The 21,990-nt window shown below is 39.2% G+C and overlaps 1 protein-coding gene across 19 annotated transcripts; it reads left to right on the plus strand.

Annotated features, from left to right (window-relative positions):
* Positions 1 to 1,542: 1,542 nt before the first annotated feature.
* LOC100256494 (putative pentatricopeptide repeat-containing protein At1g13630) lies at positions 1,543 to 21,399 on the plus strand. 19 transcript variants are annotated; one of them, XR_009465705.1, is made up of 10 exons: positions 1,543 to 2,530; positions 2,938 to 5,074; positions 12,152 to 12,362; positions 13,262 to 13,905; positions 14,303 to 14,427; positions 14,560 to 14,664; positions 15,570 to 15,606; positions 17,014 to 17,105; positions 17,258 to 17,330; positions 20,423 to 21,399. XR_009465705.1 is itself a non-coding variant. In XM_002267263.5 (2 exons), exons 1-2 carry the CDS (start codon positions 2,095 to 2,097, stop codon positions 4,989 to 4,991), a joined length of 2,490 nt encoding a protein of 829 aa, XP_002267299.2. In that variant the 5' UTR covers positions 1,543 to 2,094; the 3' UTR covers positions 4,992 to 5,075. The 19 variants fall into 19 exon arrangements, 1 of the variants encoding a protein (XP_002267299.2); XR_009465667.1 differs by lacking the exon at positions 14,560 to 14,664 and adding an exon at positions 18,215 to 18,437 and having other exon boundaries at positions 15,570 to 15,651; XR_009465681.1 differs by having other exon boundaries at positions 15,519 to 17,105.
* Positions 21,400 to 21,990: the final 591 nt, after the last annotated feature.

A 21,990-nucleotide genomic window follows, 5' to 3' on the forward strand; every position in this document is an offset into this window, starting at 1 on the left:
CGGAACTCCTTCGCATTTAGTTTATCTATAGATTTGTCACGAGCATCGCTGGCCCGGACAGATGAGACAGCTTTCTTCTTTGCAGACATTTTTTTTTTTTTAACCTGAGGCTGAACTGAAACCTACATATAAGAAGTGCAATAGTCAAACACAGCAATCCAAAAATTCACAAACCTTAACCAAAAACAATAAAAAACACCCTAAAAAAATCCCAGAAAACCAACAAATACCAAACATTCAACACACAGTAGCAAGCAACTTGCCCAAACAAGTCTGAAACGAAGCCAATGAACAAACAAGAGCAACAAAGGGAAAAACAAACGCAAAATGCACGTACCGAGTGGAAATCTGAAGAAGAAAGGTTGTTGTTGCAAACACGAAAATCACCGCCAGAAAGGTTCTAGGGCTTCACTCAGAAAAAGCAAAGGAGAGCACAGAAGGAAGAAGAAGCACAAAAACTCTTAGAAAAAACGTAGTAGGAAAAAATGCAACAGAAGGCATAGTATGCTATTTATAGGAGGACAACCCCTCGAAAAGCCAAACGCACAGCAACGCCATCATTGAAACAACATGCTGCCTGGGAATACCCAGAGTCGGCGGCTCATCATAAATGCCTTTTTGGCTCCCGCACCCCCACTCGCCACGTGGCCCAACCAGACAAAAAGTCGACTTCGGTTTCAAAAAACCAATTATTTTTTAACCCGCCCATTTTTGCTCAGGCAAAATAGGCAAGTTAAAAAGGGGGGCATTGTAGGGACCCCTCCCTCTGAAAACACGTGGCACGCATCTTACAGTGACACATGACACGCATTGTCATCCGAGTCACCCTCATCCGGATCTTCCTATAAAGCACACATGGCGCGCTTTTCCCGTCCGGATGTTATGTTTATAAGTGTCGTTTGATCTTCTTTGAGGTAGTCCGGATAGGAAAAGCGCACCATGTGTGCTTTATAGGAAGATCCGGATGAGGGTGACTCGGATGACAATGCGTGCCATGTGTCACTGTAAGATGCGTGCCACGTGTTCTCAGAGGGAGGGGTCCCTACAGCTATGACCTACATTTTTTGGTTAAAGTGCTCATACAACTTCTAAGGGATGCATTCCCCTCCAAGTTGTTTCAAAGTAGCATCTGTAGATAAACAATGGTTAAGTCGCATCAGCGGTCGGGATTGACCGACACTTGTGAGACAGAAGAATCCTTGAATAAGAATAATGGAGTCAATCCTTGTGGAAAGTTATAGTCAAGTGGAATACTAGGGTTAGTCCACAAGGAATTGTATCTCTTAGCAAATTTGTCAGAAAAAATATTGTAAATTCCAACCAATTGTATAAAGAGGATAAGGTAAAGTAGTCATTGATTAATAAGAAAACAATGTAACGGAAGGAATTAAGTGGGGTGCTCCTTTTCCTCAACTCAAACCTTATCTTATTATAAGATCATCCCGTTAGGTCCTCTAATCTATAGAGAAACTACTGAACTAGAATGGGTTGGGCTAGGTCAAACTCACTCTTAAGGTTGTTTAGCTCGCGAACTTCACAACCCTACAAGCATTTACTATAGCGAGGACCTGCTTTCACCCTCTTTGGCATGTTTGGTTTCATGGGAAATGGAAGCAATACTTTAAGGTCCAAACATACTCCTCAGATTGCGTAGCTTACTGCCTTCGTAGTCTCACATGTATTCGCTACAACTCATTTATTTGATTTTTTTATAGTGAAGGAAAAAAAAAAGAAAAAGGTTTTAAATGATATACGAAAACAAGAGGAGGGGATGGCGGGGCCGAAGAAGTAAGGTAGGGTGGTGGGGGGTTGGGGTCGGCCATGTCCCTGGAGGACCTTGAAAGCTTTAGACCTCTACGGTTGGCTGCTTTCATTCTCCTCTTTCCTACTTCAGGAAAAATCTCTCTGATTCAAGCTTTCTAGTTCCCGGCACCACAACGGCTCTCTTAAACCCTAAAAACCTCCCATCAGTTCACCCTCTCATGTTGCTTCACAACTAACACCTCTCTCCAAAATTCCTCCCTCTCTCTCTACTCGCTACATTAAATTTCCCCTGTAAAGAAACTTCCCTCTGCAGAACCCTACTCCTGTTCCATGCTCAACCACATCTATCCATGGAGGTCTTTACTCCGAAAATCTCTCAACCTCAGCCCCATCACTTCCCTCGGCTTCACCAAACACTCAGTCTCTGCCGCCAAGCTCCATGATGAGTCCGCCGACGCCTCTATCCCTAATGACGCCGTTCGCCAAATCCTCATTGGTTTAAGAAGCTTTGGTGCTTCTAAGTTTCTCTGGGGGCATCATTTCCAAACCCTAGCTTCGGTACTGAATACCCATCAGGTTGATCAAATTCTCCTTAGTTTGAGAGTCGATAACTCCGACTCTGCGCTTTTTTTGTTTGATTTATTAAGAAATGAGTATGGATTTCGGCATTCTAGGGTTTCCTGGTTCATTGTTTCGCATGTTGTGGCCCGAAAAGGACAGTCCAAGGAGTTGCGCCGCGTTTTAAACCAAATGGTGGAAGAAGAAGGTATGCTTACTTAATTTTAGTTTGGGTGGTGTGCGTTTGATTGCTGAGGAATTGTGGGAAAAAGTGTAACTAAAATTTTGAATTTTATATCTTATCTTGTTTTGAAATGGAAATTGTTGTCTATTGAGCCAATTAGTTGTCTTGAGCTCAGGTGAGGGATGCTGTTTGCTTGGTATCTGACCCAGACTGTGTTAAGGATTTCCCTACGTTTTCTTGGTAATTGAACTGTAGGAATTATTGAATGCGACAATTCATTTTTATGAATCTATGTTGTTATTAACTCAATGGTAGAAGCGTATTTCATTGCTTCAGATCACATTTCGGGGCTCGTTGATTTCTGAAATTTTCAGTTAATTGGTGCTGGGTTTTTTTTTGCTTCTCATTCTATTGTTTGTGATTTTCAATAGGTTCTGGGTCTGCGCCTTCCCTTTGTGAGCTTCTGTGTAATAGCTTCAGGGACTGGGATTTGAATAATGTGGTATGGGATATGCTGGCTTGTGCTTATTCAAGGGCTGAGATGGTTCATGATGCCCTTTTTGTTCTTGCTAAGATGAAAGTCCTGAACTTGCAAGTTTCAATAGCAACCTACAACAGTTTGTTGTACAACCTTAGGCACACTGATATTATGTGGGACGTCTATAATGAAATCAAAGCAAGTGGGGTTCCACAGAATGAGTACACAAATCCCATCCTTATAGATGGTCTGTGCAGGCAGTCCAGGCTACAAGATGCAGTAACTTTCTTGAGGGAGACCGGGGGGGAAGAGTTTGGGCCTTCTGTTGTTTCATTCAATGCCCTCATGTCAGGGTTTTGTAAAATGGGTTCTGTGGATGTTGCAAAGTCATTTTTCTGCATGATGATTAAATATGGATTACTTCCTGATGTGTATAGTTACAATATTCTTCTTCATGGGCTATGTGTAGCAGGTTCTATGGAAGAAGCATTAGAGTTTACAAATGACATGGAGAATCATGGAGTGGAACCTGATATAGTTACCTATAACATTCTTGCTAATGGTTTTCGCATACTTGGTTTGATAAGTGGGGCTTGGAAGGTTGTTCAGAGAATGCTGCTTAATGGGTTAAATCCAGATCTCGTTACATATACAATACTGATCTGTGGGCATTGCCAGATGGGCAATATTGAAGAAAGCTTTAAGTTGAAGGAGAAAATGCTTTCACAAGGTTTAAAGTTGAGTATTGTCACATACACTGTATTGTTAAGCAGTTTGTGTAAGAGTGGACGAATTGATGAAGCAGTGATATTGCTTCATGAAATGGAAGTTATTGGCTTGAAGCCAGATCTTTTAACATATTCTGTTCTCATCCATGGCCTCTGCAAGCGAGGGGCAGTAGAAGAGGCTATTGAACTATATGAGGAAATGTGCTCCAAGAGAATTTACCCAAATTCTTTTGTATGCAGCGCTATTATATCAGGTCTTTTTGAAAAAGGGGCAATTTCAGAGGCACAAATGTATTTTGATTCAGTAACAAAGAGTGATGTGGCAGAGGAAATCATTTTGTACAATATTATGATTGATGGGTATGCAAAACTTGGTAATATTGGGGAAGCTGTACGGTCATACAAACAGATAATCGAAAAAGGAATTTCTCCAACTATTGTGACTTTCAATTCCCTTATTTATGGTTTCTGCAAAAAGGGAAAGCTAGCTGAGGCTGTAAAGTTATTAGATACTATCAAGGTGCATGGTTTGGTGCCAACTTCTGTAACTTACACGACTCTAATGAATGGATACTGTGAAGAGGGAGATATGCATAGCATGTTTGACATGCTTCATGAAATGGAAGCAAAAGCTATAAAACCTACTCAAATCACTTATACTGTAGTTGTGAAAGGACTCTGCAAAGAGGGGCGGCTGCATGAATCTGTTCAATTACTCAAGTATATGTATGCTAGGGGTCTATTCCCAGATCAAATCACATATAATACTGTAATTCAAAGCTTCTGCAAAGCTCATGACCTACAAAAAGCTTTTCAGTTACACAATCAAATGTTACAGCATAGTCTTCAGCCTAGTCCTGTTACATATAATGTTCTTATTAATGGCCTTTGTGTATATGGCAACTTAAAGGATGCTGATAGACTACTGGTTACTCTTCAGGACCAAAGTATAAGATTAACAAAGGTTGCCTACACAACAATAATCAAAGCACATTGTGCTAAGGGTGATGTACAGAATGCACTGGTCTTCTTCCATCAAATGGTGGAGAGGGGTTTTGAGGTTTCCATCAGAGATTATAGTGCTGTGATCAATAGATTGTGCAAAAGGAATTTAATAACTGATGCAAAATTTTTTTTCTGTATGATGTTAACTCATGGCATTCCTCCTGATCAAGATATTTGTTTGGTGATGCTCAATGCTTTCCATCGAAGTGGTGATCCCAATTCAGTATTTGAGATATTTGCTATGATGATAAAATGTGGCCTGCTTCCTGTTTAAATCCACCATAAAGCAATGATTCTTGTGATTCTCACTATAGAAAGAGCAGATGTATCAGTTGATATGGGAGTCTGGTGCACAAGGTATAGCATTACACTGCACTCTTTTCATATTAATTTTTAATTGTAGTATTATTTAAAAAATAGAGTTTGAAAGGTATGCTATGTTATTGGTGATGTGTTTTTGATCACACATGGTATAAAATTCAATTAAAATTTAAATTTATTGCCTCCAGAATTGGATTAACCCACACTTCTGATCAAAACATAGTTATGGCTACCAAGTAAAGTACTCCAGATTATTGTCCTCTAAGATCGGTAATTTGTGTAACAAGTATTTTATAAGAGAGGAAATCTTGACACACAAATCAATTGGAGATAAAAACAGTTGAAGTAAAATCCCAAATGAGGTAGTGGAATGAGTAATTCAAAAGATCAATAAGGTATTGGAAACCTTCCTTGACGATGGGAGAAAGCAAGCGAGAGAGAGAGCGAGAGAGCGGAGGTGATGAGGGAGATGAGAGTGCGACGAAGGGAAGGAAAAGGGAGAGGAATAGTTTCGTCGTGGAATCCAAGACTTTCGAGATCGATGTAGAAGAGAAAAGGGGAAAAATACAAGTCGCGATCTGGGAGAAAAAGAAAGGGATCTCTTCTTGGGTTAGACTGGGATCGGCAAGTCTAGGGTTTCTCTTGGAGAGTCTAGACCATTGTATTAAGGATGGGAAAGGAGGAAAATGGGAAAGGGATTGGAAAGAAAATGGGAGATCCTACTCCCTGGTGCGTAATGAGAACAAAGCGGGGCTTTTTCTCAGGCTGGGGGTGGTCGATCTGGAGAAGAAGCAGCATAGTATTATTATCCCGAAAGGTAGGGGAGAAAAAGGGGGATGGGTGACCATGACAGAGAAACTACAGCAAATGGGAGGTTTCATTGGGAGGAAGGAGCACAAGTAGTCAGAGTGGGGTGGGGGGAAACTTGTTTTGGAAAGATCGTACGCGGAAGTGGTGAAGAGACAGAAGAACAGAGACAAAAATTTAGTTAGAATGGAGATAAGAAAGGAGGAAATCCAAAACAATTTGTGAAAATTGGATCACTGCATTATTGGGAGTTGGGACCCTAGCTCAGCAGGAGGAGAGCACCTGGAAACTTTGGGGCGAACATTGGTAAAAAGTTGGGGTCTGAAAGGCAACCTAGGGCTGGCAAGGTTGGAAGAGAATAGGGTTTTGCTGGAGTTTGAGCTTTTGGGTGAAGCTATTTGGGTAATGTCCTCTGGGAAACGATCGTTTGGTGGGATTCATTTGGGATTAGAGAGATGGAACCCTAGGAATGGTTGTTTAGAAGAGGGGGAGATTACAAATGAAATTTGGGTCAGAATTGTAGGGTTTCCATTATCGTTATGGAACCCGACCATTTTGAGAAGAGTGGGGGAGGAGTGTGGCGGATTTATAGCAATGGACCCTCGGACAGAAAAGTTGCAGGAGCTTCAATGGGCTCGGATATTGATCAGAACAGATGGGGAAGACTTGCCAAGTGTGTTGGAGATTGCAGTTGAGGAGAAGGTGTACTCTCTTGCCCTTTGGTGGGAGCTGAAACCGGCTCTGAGAAAGGCTCAGGAAAACAGGCGTGAAGCAAATGAGAGAACAAGAGGAGAGGTTAGGGGTGATGGTGTTTCACGCGCTGACACGCGAGTGGAGAAAGAGTTGGAAAACACACGGCTCGAGGCGCTGCTCCTGCCAGAAGAAAGGATGGGGGGTCAGGAGGGAGAGTTGGGCAGGGAGCTTGCCAAATGGGCGCAAGGCGGATCGGGGGCCTGTCCATCCATGGACGTTATGGATCTTGGGCCTTCTTCGTTAGGCCCAGAGTTGGGTTTAAAAGGAAAAAAGAGGGGGGGGTGGGCTTTACTCTCAAGGGACAACAGTGGGCCTAAATTTAAAACTAAAAGAAGTGATGGGTGAAGTAGCTGGGCCGTCGAGAAAATGGTGGACCGTCGAGGAGGAAAGCCCATCGTGCGACGGGGAAATGGATCTGGATGACAACCCAAGCAAGCCAATGCTCCAAGGCACTAACAAAGGCCATCAGATGAAGGTGTGTTCGCTGGCCACTCCATTTTCCAATAGCGAGAGCAACACGGAGGAAGAAATTCTCAAATACTGGGAGACAGAGGACTTGAGGAAGCAAAATATGAAGATCTTGCACTCGGTGACAGACTCGACGCTAGTTGAGGAAGCTCTGAGGTACGGGTCTGTCTCATTGTTGAGGGGTGAAAGGGTTTCTGGGTCTTCTCATCTTATTCCTTTTCTTTTTGATTGGGCTCTGGAGGGGGAGCATTACGATCGTTCAAGAATTGTGGGGGAGGAGCCTCAGTTTGAGGTTCCCTTGTGTGTTTTATCGAGAGATGGAGCAGAGGAGAACGAAAACGACTGTTGGGATTTGGTAGAGTCTAATGGTGGCAGCGATAAGTCTAGGGGTGAGGACTGGGGCTCAGGTTTGAATGATCCTCAAGCTTTTAGAGGTGAGAAGGAGGATAGATGGGAGGAAAGCAACCTGGAAAAATTCAGTCACTTCTTGGGATTTTCGACTGAGGGATTAGAAAAGGAAATCCTGGATTTTTTGAGTAAAATCAGAAAAAGAAGGGAGAGAATACATGGTAAGGTGTTGCTAGAAAAGTCAAAGTTTGAAAGGGAATTAAAGAGGTTGGAGTGTTAAGTGAATTATGAGAAGGGAAGGAAGCAGAGAGACCCCTCATAGGGTAAAGGGTGCCAAATTACAGTGGTTTAATGAAGCTAAAATTGTTGAGTTGGAATGTGAGGGGAGCGAATGAAAAAGTGAAAAGAAAAATCATTAAGACTTTCATAAGGAATCAGAGGGTGGATCTAATGTGTATCCAGGAAACAAAAATTCAACAAATGTCGGAGGGTGTGGTGAGAAGCTTAGGTTCGGGGAGATTCTTAGATTGGAGGGCCCTGGATGCTAGCGGGACTGCGGGAGGTATTCTGATTTGCTGGGATAAAAGGACCTTGGAGATTTTGGATTGGGAGGAGGGCCAATTCTCCTTATCTTGCAGATTAAAAAATGTAGAAAATGGAACTGTATGGGTATTCACGGGAGTTTATGGACCTTTCACTAAAGAGGAAAGGGAGTGCTTGTGGGAAGAGATTGGGGCGATCAGAGGGCTCTGGGAAGACCCGTGGTGTGTAGGGGGAGACTATAACATCACCCTGTTCCAAAGAGAAAGGAGCAGGCAAGGAAGAATAACTTCAGCTATGAGGAGATTTGCTCAGATTGTTGATGAATTAGGGCTGATGGATATTCCTCTGCAAGGGGGAGTGTTTACTTGGAGTGGGGGTCCTAACAATCAGTCTTGGGCTAGATTGGATAGGTTCTTGGTGAATACTAGCTAGCTAGATCAGTTTAGTGGCGTTCTTCAGAGTAGATTGCCTCGGCCTTTATCTGATCACTTCCCTGTCTTATTAGAGGGTGGTGGTTTGAGAAGAGGTCCCTCTCCCTTTAGATTTGAGAACATGTGGCTTAAGGTTGAGGGCTTCCAAGATTTGATTCGAAGTTGGTGGTGGGAGATTGAGGTGAGAGGCAGTGCTAGTTTTAGATTAGCTACTAAGCTGAAGGAAATTAAACAGAAACTAAAAGTTTGGAACAAGGAGGTGTTCGGGAATCTGGGGTGTAATAAAGCAGTAGCTTTGCAACAAGTGGAATTCTGGGACCTTGTGGAAAGTGAAAGAATTCTGACAGTGAAGGAAACAGAATTAAAAAAGGAGGCCAAGGAAAATTATAAAAAATGAGTGCTTTTGGAAGAAACTCATTGAAGACAATTATCAAGGGAGATCTGGCTAAAGGAAAGGGATAGAAATATGGGATATTTCCGCCGTATGGCAAATGCAAATCGCAGAAATAATTATTTGGACAGAATTAAGATTGATGGGGTGTGTCTTTCTGAGGAGCAGGAAGTGAGGGAAGGAATTGCAAATGCCTACCAGCAGATGCTTTCAGAAGATTCGGGTTGGCAGGTTGACATTGGGAGGCTGCGTTTAGATCAGATCAGCCACCAAGAAGCAGAAAATTTGGAAGCTCCTTTCTCTGAGGCGGAGTTACATTCAACATTGATGGAGATGAATGGGGATAAAGCCTCGGGGTCGGATGGTTTTATAGTAGCCTTTTGGAAAAGTTGTTGGGGTTTTGTTAAAGAGGAGATCTTGGCAATGTTTAAGGAGTTTCATGAGCAAAACACTTTTCTCAAGAGCCTAAATAATACATTCTTGGTCCTAATCCCTAAGAAAGGTGGGGCTGAAGATATTGGGGACTTTAGACCTATTAGTCTCTTGGGGGGGTTGTATAAATTACTGGCTAAAGTCCTAGCTAATAGGCTGAAAAAAGTGATTGGTAAAGTGGTTTCCCCTGCTTAAAATGCTTTTGTGATGGGCAGACAGATTCTTGACGCCTCCCTAATTGTAAATGAGGTGATAGATTCGTGGCAAAAAACAAAAGAGAAGGGGGTCATTTGCAAATTGGACATTGAGAAAGCTTATGATAGCATGAATTGACAGTTCTTAATAAAGGTTCTACAAAAAATGGGCTTTGGGCCAAAATGGCTGGGTTGGATGTGGAGTTGCATATCTTCAGCAAAATTTTCAATCTTAGTGAATGGGGTTCCTACTGGCTTTTTCCCGAGTTCTAAGGGGCTTTGCCAAGGAGATCCTCTATCTCCTTACCTCTTTGTCATGGGAATGGAAGTGTTGGGGATTCTTATTAGGAGAGCTGTTGAAGGGGGATTCCTATCAGGGTGTAACATTCGGGAGGGCGGAAGGACTGCTTTGAACATCTCTCACTTATTTTTTACAGATGATACAATTGTTTCCTGTGAGGCTAATAAGGACCATCTAAGTCATTTAAGTTGGATCCTCTTTTGGTTTGAAGCTGTTTCGGGGCTAAAGATTAATTTGGGCAAAAGTGAAATCATCTCGGTGGGTGAGGTGGATGATATTGAGGAGTTGGCAGTGGAGATAGGGTGTCGGGTGGGATCTTTGCCGTCCCAGTATTTGGGCCTACCCTTAGGGGCTCCTAACAAGGCCTCTTCGGTGTGGGATGGAGTGGAAGAAAGAGTGAGGAGAAGACTTGCACTATGGAAAAGGCAATTTATCTCCAAAGGTGGTAGAATCACTCTTATTAAAAGCACCTTGGCCAGCATACCCATTTATCAAATGTCGCTTTTCCGGATGCCGAAGATCGTTGTTAGAAGGCTAGAAAAATTGCAAAGAGACTTCCTATGGGGAGGGGGAAATATGGAGAGGAAAGTTCACCTAGTGAAATGGGAGATAGTGTGTGGGGACAAAGAGAGGGGTGGGCTTGGTTTGAGGAAGCTTGGCCTCCTGAACAAAGCTTTGCTTGGTAAATGGATATGGAGGTTTGCTTGTGAAAGAGAGAATCTATGGCAGCAGGTGATTGTGGCAAAGTTTGGGCAAGAAGATGATGGATGGAAGTCTAAAAAGCCTAATGGGGCATTTGGTGTAGGGGTGTGGAAGGAGATCATGAAGGAAACTGATTGGTGCTGGGATAATATAGAGTTTATGGTGGGGAAGGGCACTAAAATCAGATTCTGGACTGACGTGTGGTGTGCGGGTACAGCGCTGTCCCAAACTTTCCCGCACCTCTTTGCCTTGGCTGCTAACAGGAATGCTACGGTGGAGGAGATGTGGGATCAGAATTCGGATCAAGGAGGTTGGAATCTAAGATTTTTGAGGAATTTTAATGACTGGGAGGTGGGCATGGTAGGAGATATGCTCTTTAAGCTGAGAGGGCTTAGGTCGTCTTTGGAGGAAGATTCAGTCTCTTGGAAGGGAGGAAAAAACGGTAAATTTAAAGTCAAGGAAGCGTATAGTTGTTTAGTCAATCCCATTGACACTGTTTTTTCGGAAAAATGCATTTGGGTGGATAGTGTTCCTACCAAAGTCGCTTTCTTTGCGTGGGAGGCTACATGGGGGAAGGTGTTAACGCTTGACAGACTTTAGAGAAGAGGATGGCAATTCCCTAATTGCTGTTTTTTGTGTGGCTGTGCAGAAGAATCTGTAAATCATGTTCTTATTCACTGTATAGTGGCTAGAGCCCTTTGGGAGTTAGTCCTTGGGCTTGTAGGTGTTAAGTGGGTCTTTACAGAAACTGTAAAGGAGGTCTTATTTAGCTGGAGATGTCATTTTGTGGGAAAAAAAGGAAAAAGATTTGGAAGTCCATCCCGTTATGTATCTTTTAGACGGTTTGGAAAGAGAGGAATAGATTAGCCTTTAAGGGGGGTGTGATACATATTCAGAAGCTAAAAAATTTTTTTGTTTGTAATTTGTGGGTTGGGCTAGATTGGATATTGAAGATGACTCTCTCTCCCTTCTAGGCTTTTTAGAGTGGCTAGCATCCACTTAGGGGGGGTGAGGTCTTCTTGGTCTCTTTTGTTTTTGTTGTGAGGCTATAGCTGCCTTGTATATCTCCTGTATGCTGTGTGACTATTGGCCTCTTCTTTAATACATATTTGGTTTACATATCAAAAAAAAAAAAAAAAAAAAAAAAAAAAAGATCAATAAAATTAAATTCACAAAGTAAAAGCATCTAGAGGTTGATCTACTTTGGAGCTACATCCCTTAGGAAGAAAAATCTCTGGATTGGCAATCAATGCTGAAATCATAATATATCTTAAAAGGTCACAATTTTCGCAATCTCGTTTTGTACTTTTTGTGTTCATTTGACCATGAGATCTAGCTGAAATTTTGCATATAATTGATCAAAAACTGTTGTCAATGAATCAAATACCTAGTAAGCATTCATTGAACTAATCTAAGCATCGGTTTTATCTAATTAAGGGAGATTTACTGGAGAAATCATTCATTCAATTACAAAACTCAATCTGAGAATAATATGAAGAATTTATATTATTGAGTCTTTAATTTCTTTGGATCTTCCACAGAATTAAAGGAGAATCCTTATAACCATGTGAATCTGCCCACATAGCTTGTTTGTATCCAAGAAAAATGTGAGAACATGTAAGAATATTAGGAGAGAGAATACAGGAAAATGAAAGATCTCTACTAAACTCTAATCTCACAAATGAATTCCAAAAGTTCTCAAGTCTCCAACTAAACTCCTGTTTATTTTTTTTTTTTTGCAAGACACATGGCCACTGCTCACAATGCCACATCACAATGGAAAGTTATAGAAGACTTTCAAAATTTCAAGCATCTCAGCCCAAGAACTCAGTAGCACCAATTTATCACAAATCGTTCAAGTAGGCGATTTAACATATTCTGCAGGGGAAAATTCTGCTCATGCTTCCTTGTTCAGAATGGTAGACGTTGGAGACTTGACCCATTCTGCTCACCTGTAAGTGCTTTAAAAACCATGAGTACTTTAACCAACTTCCTTCAGTTGGATAAACTGCTCCTATTCCACTTATTTGAGTGATCTTTACATTTTCCTTTGGCAGTTTGTAGGATTACCCTTTGCCCATAATCTGCTCACTCGAGCAGTTTATGCAACCTTGAGCGGTTTAAGGTTTTAGACAATTCTTAGCACTTGAATCCACTCCCAACTCTACTCTCCTGCACGAAATACATTTGACTGAGCTCTTTAAGGACTCCCTTGCTTGTTCTAAATCTTTCACTTGAGCAGTTCTGAGCAATCTCTGTTCAGAATTCCTCCCCTGGATTTCCTTCCATTCTTCAATGCTTTTCCGTTCATGTTTCCAACCCCACTTGCTTTGTTCAACTTTCCCAACTTCCATTGAATGAATTTTTAACACTCTTTAGCTTTCAATCCTTGTTGAAATGCACTTATACAGATTAGATTCCCCCATAGATCGTATGATGCACTCAGGACTTCGTGGACATAAGTGAAAATACATCTTTTAGCACAGAAATCCCTACATGTTTGATTATTAATCTTATTGGCCATGAGGGAATTAGCCATCCATAAGGTGCAATGTGATTAAGTTGGAGGTGATCCATGAATGAGTGGAAGAAGAAAAAGAATGTGGGTCGAAGTTATTGGAAAAAACGGGTTGGCCTAAGATTTAGAGGAATCTTAAAGGATTCATGTAGCTAATCTAAAAAAGTTGGGATAAAGTTTTTAAGAGTTGAGTTTTATTATTTTCTACTAATTTGGTGATCACTTTTTCAATTCTATTTGTATACCTCTCTGTAAACTGAGTATAATCAAATTCACTCTAAAAGGTTGGTTTTTGATATTTCCCCTGGTTCTGCACCTCTATTCATTTTGTGTAGGAAAAAATTGCAAAAGGTGCCACAAAGGGGCAAATGCAAGTCAATGTGCAGTATTCAGGGATCAAATGGGGAAAGGAAAAGAGGAAAAAGTGGAGCTATCCTCTACAGTATATGTCATCAATAAAGTTAATCAAACAACTCTCTCTGGATTTGTGTAGACTTGGAGGCTATTGACATGTGTTTGTGCTTCAACACTGGCAGCTTCATCCCTCGGACTTATGTTCTTTTCTTTCTGTATAATTCACAGCAAGCACAAAGGGCTGCCCCCCCGAACACTTGTTTCACTTCCTTGCAGATGCAATGTGCCAGACCCTAAAAAAAAAATCTACAACAGTCATCAATAGATGCTGGGCTGTCACCTTGTCATTCCTTTACATGCAGCACCCGTGGCGAAGTACCCTCCTTTTGTACACTAGATTATCATTGGTCAAAAATCTTACCAAAGTTGCAGTCCCTATGAATGAAGACAAAATTCTCCTCCCTTTGTGCCCACTAGAGTCCCCATGAAAGGCCTACTCATGCTCTACTTTGTTTAAATCAACAAAGCATAAACCTTAACTGCTTGGGGTGGGCTTTAGGAAACTTGTCTCAACGTGCAGCTCTATCTAGTGCCATATATTCTCTATCAGAATGTAGCCTTCCAGGTAACTCACCATCTTAGATCACAAACTTGCAGGTTTATTTAAAATATGTAAAGAGTTTTGTGCTGGTTGTCTACTTGGTGCACTTCTTGGGGCAGGATTATGTGTGTATAGTTAAAACACTAAATGCAGTATGAGCGGCATTCCTGACTTTTTCTTTATATATAAACAACTTTAAGATGGGCAAAGTTCCTAAATTTCACTCTAGGATGAGAAAATTGTACAAAAGACCTATGGAATTCATCACTGTTTTTGAAATCCTCATAGAAGTATAGGCTGCTTTGTGTAATTTGCTTTTATACTTTCTATAAATGTTGTTTTGACTTTTGAAATACTTCCGTTATACTTTTGTGAAACTTGTAAAATAATTTTTCATGGTAATACATAGAATATTTTGTAGACTGAAGAAGCTGCTTGAGGACTTAGTTGATGGTTATCTCTTTGACTCACTGTGCTGCTGTGAATTGTCAAAGATTTCTGACATCCAAGACATCAGTTCTCTTGCTTCCTGCAATTGCTTTTCGGGTAAAAATACTTGTCCACACTCAGTTTCAACTATCTTTGTAACAGTTAAGATGTGGCAATCTGTTGTGGAACAACAAAGTTCTTTGAAATTTTATAATACTTGCTGAAGCTTTGCCTTCTACCATCCTGCAGCTTTGGTCCAAGCTCTTTTTCTTTTTGGTGAAGGATCATCCATATAGATGCTTCAAGTATTTCTTATTTGAAATTACAGCTTGCTTTTCTTTAATCTAGTGGGAGGTAACAAGAACTGATTGACCGTTATTTCCTGTCATAGAGCTTGTAATATTTCTGGTGCCAAAATTGAAATGGAGATCATTGTAAACATAAAAATTTAGAGGACTAAATTACCACTGAATTGATCATCAAAATTGTGACTCTCTAGTTCAATAAAATTTGGACTTGACAAGTGATGAGTCATACACATTGGACGCTTGACATGTATTCAAAAGGTGACATATAGCGAAATTTGGAAGGCCGCAAAATTAAGTCGTGCAAATAAAATCAAATCTTCCAATTGAAGTCGAAAGAGAATTCAAAATATATATTTTCTTGTTGGCAAATTTCTAGGGAAATAAATCTTTCAATTGAAGTAAAAAAAAATAAAAATAAATATTCCCTTATTGGCAAATTTTCTTAATGGAGGAGACAAGTTGCTAAAAATCAAGGAACGAAATTCTTTAAATTAAGCAATCAAATCTTAAGGATTCCAAATTTAATTCCCTAAGTTCACCTATAAATAATGGTGACTTCCTTTAATGAAAAGGATCGACAAAACAACTTAAAATGGGAAAAGAGGATTCACAAAGAGAAAAAGGCTTCATAAAATCTCCTTGCAAGTCCGAGAAACAATAGAAGTACTACACATGTGTTCTTCGTTATTCCACAAGTTCATTTGGGAAAAAGCCACTTGAGGCCCTCGATTGATCTTTAAAAAATCAAGAAAACACTTTCATTGTCATCTTTCGAATTGTGATTAAAGCGAAAGAATCAGAGGAAAGAATATTATATCTAAGTCTGTACCCTACAAGTATTTATTTTTAATACAAATTTTTGTTTGCATATTTTTACTATTATTTTGCTAATTTTTGCAGGATTTTATGAAATTTGTGCGTACAATCACTATTGTGATGTTGTTTGACCAGGACACAAACAACAAGGCCCTGCAGTGCAACGATTCTGGTTGGTGACTTGAATCCTTTTTTCCTTCTTACATGTTTTCTGAAGGTCAGACGCCTAATGCCTTTTCTGATTGCCTCAATCGAAGTTTTTTGGTCTTCTTCTCATCATTGTAGTACCTTGAACTTGATTTCAGTCACTACTTACTAATTCACTAACAGAGATTGAATCATTTTAGACAAATTTTTATCATCTTGTCCTAAATTGTCCGGGTGCTACCTCTAACTTCTTGTAGATGCAATCATCACTTGTACTTTCTTGGTTCGCTAGCATGTTGAAAAAGAGAAAAAAATGAAGATAAGAAAAAAACTGTGTAAACAAACATGAAGACTGCCTAATGCGATATGGCTTTCTTTATGTAATAAAATACATTATAAAATTGCAAACTTACTCCTCAAACTGACATAAGACATAAATACTCTAATATTATACTTTAATAGGAAGCATAGCCAAACTTGCTCCTCTGAACTTTTAATATAGTGTGACAGATTAGTATTCCTTCTTTTTAATCTTCATATATATATATATATATATGCATGCATGTATGTATATATGTATGTATAGTTTTTTTTTTCTGATAGACCTGTATGTATGTATGTATATAGGTATATAATGTTTAACTGAACCTAAGTAATGAAAACTGACGAATTAGATCATTTTCTTGGTTTCGAGCTCAATTCATATTCAATGTCTATGTATTGCTTCCCACTCTTGCAGTTCTGTCTTGATTCAACTTGTTGCAAAAGATTCCAAGGATTTCATAGTGTCCTCTTGTTCCTGTAGTTATAATTCAAACTAATAAAAATAAGTAAATAAATAAGTGGTAGTTTCTGTGCGTACCCTTTTACAGCTGGATCAACTGATACTTAGTCATTTGGGTGTGACAAACTCATGGGGAGTGTCTTATTGCTTATGGACACTAAGTCATCTTCAGGTCACACATGAGGCTCCAGTCCTTTTGGCTTCTTTTGATTGATGAATTGATGTTGTGATTTCACTTAGAAGTGTTCTTGAACATCCCCTGGAAAGTGTTGCCAATAGGATTAAGGGAAGGATGTTGACTACCTTTGAAATCTCATCAATTCTTAAATTGCAAAAAAAACAGCTACATGGATTTAGAAGTTTGCTCAATAAACTTGCCTAGTTAGAACACTTGAATTTCTTAATGCTTCAATCATTTTGATGATGGTCCCTGGTACCCTTGAATGTTGAAGGGTAACAATATTATTTTTGTGCACTTTTTGTCTCTGGCAATATTGCAACTAAGTTTTCAATATTTTGTGAAGCATGGAAATGTTGAGAATTCCTTTGTTGAGCTAGATCTTATCAATTGTGCTTGTTCCTTCTAAAGTTTATTGGCATTTGGACCCAAACCTATGGCTACATTGTGATACAAAGAATACTTCTCAGATTCGAATAACAGCTGATGGTTCTATTATTACATGACTCTGATGGTTTGCCTTGTGAACCTGTAAATGGATCAACAAGATAGCCAGTATCAGGTATTCTGTATGGTTTTATTTGATCTTACCTATAGCAAAATTAATTTAGTTGTCAAATGGTTTCATTTTTCGAATTATTCGACTTTTACCCTACTCCCAAAATCAACTTGTAACCAGATGGTTTTAATTGTTTAATCAATGGTGATGTTCAGGCCATAATTTATCCATGATGTGGACAAAAAGTAGATTCATTTCACTTCTAGAAATGGTGCAAGAAGTCTGAAGGTACGTTTAACTATTTTAACTTGATGCCATGACTGTTGTATCTCTCTGTGGGACTATTGGAGCTTTAGAAGATTTAAAATAGATATAATTTAGAGTATGTCTGTGGAATCCCAAGGGCATTAAAAAGAAATATTTGTTTTGGCCTGCTAATATGTTTTATACTTTTTGTTTTGTTTTTCTTAGTGCAATTTGAGCCAGCCTGAATTTTTAACTTGATTAACCTGTGTAACTCGACCACCTTGAGCCTATCCAATACATTTTTCTCTAACCAGAGCCTAACCTGATTTCAGCCTCAGCTTGGGAAAAAATGTTTGAGTTGAGCTTGGAGTGTTCAACTCGGGTTACACATCGGGTTGGGTCAAGCTTTGGTCAAATGTGATATATTCTTGGGTTGAGTTTGGGTTGACCATCAATCCGGCTTAACCCGCCCAAGTTTCACTCCTTGTCAAAGGATGGTGTTTTAGAAATAAAATTAGGTGAGGTTTGGTTGGTTGTGTAACAGTTTGCACAGCAGGAAAGAGAAGTAAACAAAAAGAAAAAAAAGAAAGAATAAAGGAGAGATGGATAAATCTTAGTCTCATAGAGCCTTTTAGGAACTATCTTACCTAAAAAAGAAATAATTGGTGCCTCACCATTCAAGAGTGCAAAGTCTGCCAAAAATTTGCACTTGTTGAGTTGTAAATTATCTCTGTAATTCTTGCTTAACTAGAAGAATGGTTACTAAAATCCTTTTGCTTGAATTGCCGAATAGAACTTCCCAAAATCTAAATAAGAATTGTCTAAAACCCATGTGAATGACTACCGACCTTCACAACAAACCCCCTTAATCTATTAAATACCAAAAATCCCGCTAACAAGAGAATTTTGAATTTCTTCTCATTCAGGGTGCTAGAGCCTAGTGGGTTTGACAATATTCTGCCCAAAGTACTCTATTATGTAGCGTCTATGGTAGGAATGGTGGTCATTACTGGAGCCCGCTCAAGTATTGCAAATTTTTGTATAGCCACCTCTTCATCAGTTGATGGTTACTGGTACTGAAGAAGATTGTTTAAGTGGAGCTCAAATAAGGACCATTGGGTTGGAAGTTTCATGTTGGCATTGCACAAGGTGAAGGATTTCACCCCACCGATTTTGCACAGGACCTTGTGGAATCAGTCGATATTTTTAAGTAGAAGTTTCTAGTAATGATACTAACTAGGAAACTGATACACAAATTGATATTGAGATTTATTTGTTACTTGCCAAAGAATCTTGTATTCTATTGGCTTGGGGTTCTGATCCCAGATCCAATTTGCAAGAAAAAGCTTCCAGCTAATGATTTCAATGGAAATGTGGACTGCAATCTCAGACGAACATGATAGCTCTGGAACATTTGATTTTAGATAATTTGATGCCATTCTGTGGCCAATATTCTTTTCCTATTAGCATATTGCTATTTGTAAGCATAATATTTTTTATGACATTGCTATTTGCAAGCATAATATTTTTTTACATCCTGTCAAAAAAAATAGTTTTTATGACATGTCTTGCATGTTTTATGGTGTAGTGTCTCAGTTTTTTATGCATATGGGTGATCTTCAGGTTGTGAAATGTTGTTATTACAGTATTTGATTGATGCTTCAGTTGTTTATGCCTGTGGTATTGTCTGTTGGAAGAAATTTGGAGCAAAGGAGTGAGTCTGATCTTGTAGTCTCTAAATTTTTAATTTGGATTGTTTTACACAAGAATCATTTTACTGCCTGATACCGTAAAATGGTTCTGAATCTTCTGATTATAGTGAGATTAATTTTTGGGCTATGGCAAAAGTAGAAGGCCCAAACACTAAGATGCCTTGCAATTCCTTCCCAAGGATGCAAAAAATGTTGAAAGTATGCCTAGGATTTTATGTAAGGATATGGATGTACTTTATGGAGCCTTAAAACCGATGTAACTAGAGAGTATATTTGTGTGGATATCAGTAGCATATGAAACTAACCTTTGAAGGCTGGGAAAAAGGTTGTTATTCAGGTTGGGTGAAACTGTTAGCCTGGGATCTAATTGCACAAGAGTTTGGCCAGTCTGCATTCTAAGTTCTAATCATTTTCTCCTGAACCTTAATTTTAAGAGAGGTCGTCATGTACACAAGATTTGGGTCAGTTTATTCTTGGTTACATGGAAAATAATATACAGGTATATAAGGTATTTTCAATTTGGAGGCAGTGACCCTTTGCAATTTGATACAGTACTATTGAAATATTAAGCAATTTTAGTGGTTATTCTCCTTTTAATCACACAATGTTTCATCTTCTTTAGAAGGGTCTCTCTACAATGAAGCAATATTCTGAAAGAAAATTGCTGGAAAATGAACAAAATTTAATCATTAAGTGTCAAGAGTTGTGCCAAATAAAGTTAAGGGTAAAGTTAGGAGACCATAACCTTGTGGTCACATTTCCTGATGCCGATTGTTTATGCCTAGCTAACCCTTGGAATTTTGCTGCCTGAGGTCATATTAAATGGTGGAATGCCAAGTAAAAATGACAAGGTATAAAAAAAAATTAAAAAAAAAAGAGAGATAGAGATAGCCCTTGCAATTTTTTGTATGTTATACGAGAGAAAGAGAGGCCTACCTAACCTTTGTAATTTTTTGTATATTAAATGTGTGTTTGTGTGTGTGTGAGAGAGAGGAATAGTTGATTTTTAAAACAACATTTCTTGTTGACAGTCTATGCCTAGGAGGCTAGAACAACCATTTTCTCCTCTGTTTATGTTTCATCACTATGATACTTCTGATGCAGTTAATTTCAACAATATCTTTTAAAACATTGTCTTTCACAATGTTTCCTCAGTAAGCCTTTTGTTTGTATTGAGATCAATTTGGAGCAAAAGTGATTTCCTAACCGTAGATTTTGCTTCAAGCAGAGGAAACATTTCTTGTTGAATGCGTAGGACAACCTTTTTCTCCTCTGTTTCATCTGTATGGTACTTCTAATGTCATTATTTCAACACCATCTACTAAAATGTTGCCATTTACAATGTTTCCTCACAAAACCTTTCTTTTTCCTTGAGATCAAGTTGTAGAAACAGTGATTTTCTAACCTTAGATTTTGTTTCAGGCAGAGGAGAGAGCAAGGAGTAATGGCAGAGTGCTGTCAACTTCCTACTAGTTTAAGTGAGGTTTCATTCTTACTGTTGAAGCCAAATTGTTGGAGTGTGCGGAGAAGTTAATGAAATTAAAGATGATTTGAGAGCATAAGATCTTTTTTGAGGAATGCAGATGTCAGAGAAGATGAGTTATGACACACATGATGTTCTTGACAAGTTGATCCATCACCTTGTGCAGTGCCCTCAAGGGCATGGATTCATTTGTTCTCTCTGCAACAGTCTTCCACTTATGAGAACATTTGAAGCACACCATGGCATAGCAAGGACAGAGGATAAAACAACTTGACTTGGTTCCATCTCAGGTTGGAGAAATACTTGATGCTTTGGTTATGAATGAAGAGGGGTTGGTTCCAGTGGTAGGGTTGATAGACTGCACCAGCCTAGAGTTGCTTCATTTTTTGCCAAGGAAGCAGATAATCATATTTTGGGCATTGATCAGCCCAGAAAAGAGTTGACTGTGGATGGTGCAAGGAGAGACAACTCACCGTGATTACTTTTGATGGGATGTGTGGTAATGGGCAGGACCACCCTTGTTAAGAATAACTGTGATGACCGGCAGGTCAAGAGCACCGAGTCCCTTGCTTAGATTACTGTGTCACATAAACCTAATGTCATTGGACTTAAAGAGCCTTACAGAGCAAATATACAAGGATGGAAATGTGGCTGCTCATTCAGAAACATATTGCCATGGATAACGTTCAACTAAGGACTTGAAGGAAAGGAGGTATTTGTTATTCTTGATACATGGGGAATAGTTGAGTGGAACAAAGCTTATCCAGTATCATCGATGCCATGGTTCTATTTCAACAAAGCTTTCCTCACTCTACACATTTAGAATTTGCGAAGATTTCTCGGTTTAATCATTGTAAAAACAAAGAGATAACTTGCTAAGAGTGTGATAATGAGTATCTTTCCATTGTTGGTCGAATTCATCCTCCCAACTCATCATCCTCAATCTACCAACAACCTATCTTATTATAAAAAAATTTCACCTAACTTTAGGTACCATTCGTTGCACATCCCTCTTTTCTTATTGAAAACACTTATATAATTTTGTTTTTCACATTTTCATAGCAAAGTTAAAGATGAAGAAATAGCGGTTAGGGTAAAAATTGGATTTGCAATTATTCAAATTATGGCTCTAAGATCTATAGTGGTTAGGGTTCAATGCTCATGAAAAATTGGATTTGGAATTATTCAAGCTATGGCCCTAAGATAAGCTTTTTCACAGGCGTTTCTCACTCCGTGATAGATATGATAAAAGACCAACCACATGTTGAGGGAGCATCCACCTTGTCATACTTCAAATTTTGGGATTAGAGTTTTTAATTGAGCCATGACTCTAAACACTGGATTATGTATATAAAACTTGAACATCTGCTGCCACAGCTCGTGTGTCCAATTTAACATCAATATTAATATTTCAAATTGGATTATGTAATATCCTAATTTAATAATTTGGAACATAAATTAACCCATCAGGATAGTCCAGTTGGTCAAAGCAAACACTGAGAAGTAT

This window comes from Vitis vinifera, chromosome 1 (genome assembly GCF_030704535.1).
Source record: "Vitis vinifera cultivar Pinot Noir 40024 chromosome 1, ASM3070453v1".
Lineage (NCBI taxonomy): Eukaryota > Viridiplantae > Streptophyta > Magnoliopsida > Vitales > Vitaceae > Vitis > Vitis vinifera.

Coding starts and splice junctions, on each gene's coding strand:
- LOC100256494 (XM_002267263.5), top strand. CDS start 2,095: ATGCTCAACCACATCTATCCATGGAGGTCTTTACTCCGAAAATCTCTC. Junction 2,531..2,937: donor CCAAATGGTGGAAGAAGAAG/GTATGCTTACTT, acceptor GATTTTCAATAG/GTTCTGGGTCTGCGCCTTCC.